Raw genomic sequence first — 5,486 nt, forward strand, 5'->3', positions numbered from 1 at the left:
CCAATCCGTTTCTGTGACAATGAGCGATTGCGTTCGTATTCTTCTGCGTGCCAAATTAATGGAGTTCCACACAACAGATGATATAATTTAATAAATGCGGCCATGATGAGGCCTACGGGAAGCAAAGGCGGCATCAGCCTAATATACTGGTTTTTATCCAGTCCGATGTTAATTGTCCTTTCAAAGGACAGTGACAACCACCTGGTACTTCAAGGCAACAGCTTAAACTGAGAGGCTGCTGGGAAGATATTAGCCATCTTGGGAAGCCTTTGCACACAAATTAATTCCTTGAGTTGGTTTTTAGACGGTGGGTCTGGGTTTTTTGCCGGGGGGTGGCAGTTGATTGTTGGTGGCACACTCCAGATGCAACCCCTTTCGAGTGTAAGCCCTTCCCTTTGCAATTTTCTTTGCATTTCTTTGGACACTTGGTATCTCTCTGCAAGAAGATGCTGTAGCAATAACTGCCGGCCTCTCTGCCACTCTCTGAATAAGCAGGATGCGTGCTCTGTTGCTGAGCTAGCCGGCTACGCTCCTCGAACAAGGGAAGCCAGCAAGAGTCTTTTCACACATTGGCCCGCCTTTCTCACAAGTGTAGCGAGACACAGAAGGGGAAAAACTACAGTCTTTTCTCCGAGACAAGCTTCCCTAGTTTTACCTCCAGATCATTATCTTTTAGCATCTCTCGCCCTTTCTTTGGGGAATTTGTAAAGCTATAACCCCACCTCTCTTTGCACGGGGGAGGAAAAAAGATCCCCCTCGCTTACTTATAATGATGGTTCTTGGTCCATTTATAACAGAGCATCTCTCACCCTTTCTTAGGGGAATTTGCAAAGCTGTAACCCCACCTCTCTTTGCACGGCAGGGGGAAAAAAGATCCCCCTTGCTTACTTATAATATTGGTTCTTGGTCTATTTATAACAGCGCATGTTTCCTTTGTTCACCTAGGTCTGGTACATGGATAGCTACCACAACAACCGCTTTGTCCGAGAGTACAAATCCATGGCGGATTTTATGAACACAGACAATTTCACCTCTCACCGACTCCCTCACCCTTGGTCTGGCACTGGTCAAGTGGTCTATAACGGCTCTATCTATTTCAACAAATACCAAAGCCACATAATCATCAGGTTTGACTTGAAAACAGAAACCATCCTCAAGACTCGTAGCCTGGATTATGCTGGTTACAACAACATGTACCACTACGCCTGGGGTGGGCACTCTGACATTGACCTCATGGTGGATGAAAATGGGTTGTGGGCCGTCTACGCCACCAACCAGAACGCGGGGAACATTGTTATCAGCAAGCTGGACCCCAACACTCTGCAGAGCCTCCAGACCTGGAACACCAGTTACCCAAAACGCAGCGCCGGGGAGGCCTTTATCATCTGCGGCACGCTCTACGTCACCAACGGGTATTCGGGAGGAACCAAGGTGCACTACGCGTACCAGACCAACGCCTCCACGTACGAGTACATCGACATCCCCTTCCAAAACAAATACTCGCACATTTCCATGTTGGATTACAACCCTAAGGATCGCGCCCTCTATGCCTGGAACAACGGGCATCAAATACTTTACAATGTCACCCTCTTCCATGTCATCAGGTCTGACGAATTGTAGTCCCGTCTTGTCTAGAAACTGATTTCAAACCAACAAAATTACTAATCTCGAGGAAACACACTTATTTAAAAATAAATCAAATAAATAAACAGCTGCCAAAATAAAGAACAACTTCATGGAGGATTGATTCTACAGCATAAATATGACAGATCAGCATTACCTCTACATTTCTAGAAGTCCAATCCTGTGTTATAGACTTAAGAATAATAAGAGTAATTGCAGCTGGAACTGCACTTAAAGATACACTGAAGTTTTGGGTTTTGTTTTGTTTTTTTGTTCCAATAGAAAAGCTATAGTACATACTAAAGAAGTAAGGCAATGACTGTTGGAAGCTTATCATTGGGGACTCTCTCTCTCTTTCTCTCTCTCTCTCTCTCTTTGTGTGTGGGTTGCATGGACATTTTCCTATATCATGGTCAGCTGTGATGGATGTGTGATTTGTATTTCTAAGTGGAAAAGCTGACCCATGAGGAGCTATCTTGGTGTCTGGTTAAGACTAACACTGGTTAGTTTTACTTGCATCTCATTGCAGCTATTGTCTCTCAATTGTGTTTTTGTCACTTAGATTAACTGTGCTGAGACCCAAAGTAGCTCATGGATATGTGTCTTAGTAACTATTAAACACGATGGTTTAAGTATGTATTATGAACAAGTTGTTGTACCCATATTGTTTGAACTTATGTATTCAGCAAATATATTGTATAATGTATGTCTGTTATTTACCAGAGGTGGCAAAACTTTGTATGTCCAGTTTATGCAATGGATGTTGTAAATGCAATGACGTAGTTTGGACTAATAAATGATGGTTTTGTTGCTGAAAAGAGAAAAAAATCAGTGTTCACCCTTATACACAGGTAACCAATTTCATGTTGACAATTAAAGAAAAAAATCTCTTACTGTTATAATATATACATAGCATTATGATTGATGGTTACAGCTTCCGTGGAAATTCTGTGGTGTTGGATTCCCACATGAAGCTTGCTGAATATGGAAGTGTGAAGGAAATTAATTTTTTTAAGAGGAAAACTTTGTACTATCCACAGTTATCTAAGGAACAATAAAAATATTAGGAGACTTCCTTGCTTTATTTGTTGTGCATTCTGTGTGTGTGTGTGTGTGTGTGTGTGTGCGCGCGCACACGCGTGTAATTTTAGAAAAAGCTTGTGTCTAATTCTTTTCCCGGTTATATCTGTGCAACCGTCTTGATTTACATGGTAGTTCCAAGGTTGTAACTATAGGAAAAATTGGTCTACTGGGTATAATAGCTGGCTCTGGGTAGCAGCATCGGGGATTTCAGATGCTTGTTTGTTTGAGCGATGTAGAGAAGAAAATCAGGTTGATGCTCTATCCGATTGCACAACTCATCTCTGGTTTTAGGTTATGCGGTATTCATCACTGTTCATGAGTCCTTGGAGATGCATCCCTGCCTTGTGCTCAGCCCCTGGGGTATAGTCCGCCACAAGCCTTCTCTGTAGATATTGCTTGAAGGAGTTAACTCCTCGGTTTAATTCATATAAACAGTCTCTACTACAAGAGGCAGCAAAGAAAGCTTCGCTGATGCTGTATCGATTCACTGCCAGCAAAGATGGACTTCTTTGTTCCCAACAGCGCCAAGTCTATCCTGTTCAGTATCCTGGGGAAAAACAAACCAAACCAAACCAATAAAAAAATCACTTAATTTGAATTTGCCAGTGGGAGAAGCCCCTTTGCCCATCATATCCATCGGGGATTAAAACACAATACCTTCAAGACTGAGACCGTACTGTTTCCATACCCCCATCTAGTGTTTATTTGACTTCCTACTGTTGTTTTTCTACAAGCTTAAAACAATAAAACTGTTCTTAGGCCTCGAATCCAGGGTGCCCCAATGCTCTTCACTGCCCATGGTTGAGTCTGATTGCCCCCGCGCATATCACAGCCCCTGTGCTCAATTTGATGTTGGACTGCCTTGTCTTCTTGCCTGTGTGAAGTCCTTGTGCTGCACCTGCCTTTGCCTTTAAATAATCCCTAGAAAGTTTGCAGATATACTGCAGTGGTGTCTGTGAATGTTAGCGGGGGCATTTATATGAAATGCTTACTGCGTATTAGCCTAATAGCTCTGTGCAGTAGCATATCACGGCAAAAGCTGTGCTAATCGCCTGCTGCGCAGTGTTATTAGGCTAACGTGCAGTAAGCGTCACTAAAAAAAGGTGCACCGGTGCTACTGCGCAGTAACTCTAGGTACTGTGCATTTAGTTAAGTAATTTATTTGAACTTATTTCGAACTTTATTTGAACTTTATTATTAGTTAGTACATCCCTTGAACAGTATCTAAGGCGCGTTAATAGAAGTGTAGACATGCCCACTAAGTGCTCTTGAATTGTCTTTAAACAGATCCTTTCTATGCTCCTCAAACACCCCCATCTGCTCTTCCCCAACTAATGCAGAACCTTTCCAGTTGCCCAAGACCTACTTTGTCCTCTGCTGATTTTGATCACCGCTCAGCTGATTCATTGTGCCACGAGACATAGAGCCACGCGGCAATATACTCTCCAGGGTCTCTGGTGATCAGCAGCTGTCGTTCAATTTACTGCAGCTTAGTTCAGAAGAAGGAAAAACTATACGCTTACACCCCTTCTGGAAGCCTTGAAAGGTGGTCTGGAAAGAGTTTGAGGATGCATCTTGTCACAATAAAATGGCCAATGGATTATTTTTTTACTCATGTCAGGACCCTAGTGGACTTGTTACTGCACCAGGATTTAAGACACTTGGGTTTGGATCCCAGATCAGCCACTGACTTTATTCCTCAGTTTGGGCAAGTCAAGTTGATCCACATTGTTAAATGGAGATGATAATATTCCCCTGCCTTACAGGGAAGATAAAATACACTGGTGATTGGAAGATACTCTGCTGCTAGAGCAATGAGGGTCATGTGCACAGTTAAAGTCTGCTCAGAAACTGTAAGCATTTCTGTTTTGCTATTAACTGAACTCAAAGTGCAAGGGGGCTGGACCTGATGATCTCGTGAGGTCCCTTCCAGCCCCTCACAGCTATGAATCTATGAACCCTGTGGCATTCAAAGCTCTCAGTTTAAGTATGAGTCCCAGGGACAAAGGGGCTAAGGGTCCTTTCTATACATTCATATATGCACCTTTAGTTGTAAATAGGAACTTAGTAGTTCAGTCTTGGGAGCCAGATGGTCATATGTGACACTAGCCGCCTCGTATCCCTTGGTGGAATTGGCTACCGAAGCTGGTGTGCCTTGACCGTACTAACCTTTGACTTGAGCTGCGGGACTATGAAATGTTTCTACTCTAATAAGTTTTCATTCTTTGAAAAGGGAAGTAGAGAGAAACAGCAAAATGGCTTGGTTTGTCACCAATGCAACATCCCAGTTAAGTAAGGTGGATGCCAATACATTGCTTTCACGTCGTTTAACTTTCTAGCAGGGAACTCTGGCAAGGGTTCTCCGTGGGAGATGGTGCTGGCTGCTGGCTTAGACAGCTGGAGGCAACTAAACATGTGTAACATGTCATCACCGCAAAAAGGAATATGGGATTTGCCCTCTTGGCACTAACAGGTGATCCCTGCTCAGTGTTTCAATGCAGGGTGGAGATTAGGAACCAAATCATGACAACAGAACATGACTTTTCACAGCTGGAGGGTGTCAAAGCCAAAGAAGAGTCTTCCACGACTGGATTTCTGAGCTCGTTGTATCACCTTATCTGGGTGACGATTCACCGAAATGAAAGACAGTCTCGGGCACGTGGGCAGTTCTGTGGGGATTGTCTTGTGTCCAACTCTGCATTTCCAGGCCATTGCATGGCCAGATTTGTGGGCAGCCCAGGCCTGCAGCAATGGTTTCCCTTCCTCAGTGCTGAAAAGAG

At 43.6% G+C, this 5,486-nt stretch overlaps 1 protein-coding gene across 2 annotated transcripts in view; it reads left to right on the forward strand.

The window, feature by feature from the left end:
- Window positions 1-2,689, forward strand: part of OLFM1 (olfactomedin 1) — a 48,404-nt gene extending 45,715 nt beyond the window's left edge. For both annotated transcript variants that reach the window (XM_006028625.3, XM_006028624.3), the window contains exon 6: window positions 946-2,689. In XM_006028625.3, coding sequence (XP_006028687.1) covers window positions 946-1,620 — 675 coding nt within the window. In that variant the 3' untranslated portion in view covers window positions 1,621-2,689. The remainder of the gene's footprint in view (window positions 1-945) is intronic.
- Window positions 2,690-5,486: the final 2,797 nt, after the last annotated feature.

Source organism: Alligator sinensis, unplaced genomic scaffold (assembly GCF_000455745.1).
Source record: "Alligator sinensis unplaced genomic scaffold, ASM45574v1 scaffold611_1, whole genome shotgun sequence".
Lineage (NCBI taxonomy): Eukaryota > Metazoa > Chordata > Crocodylia > Alligatoridae > Alligator > Alligator sinensis.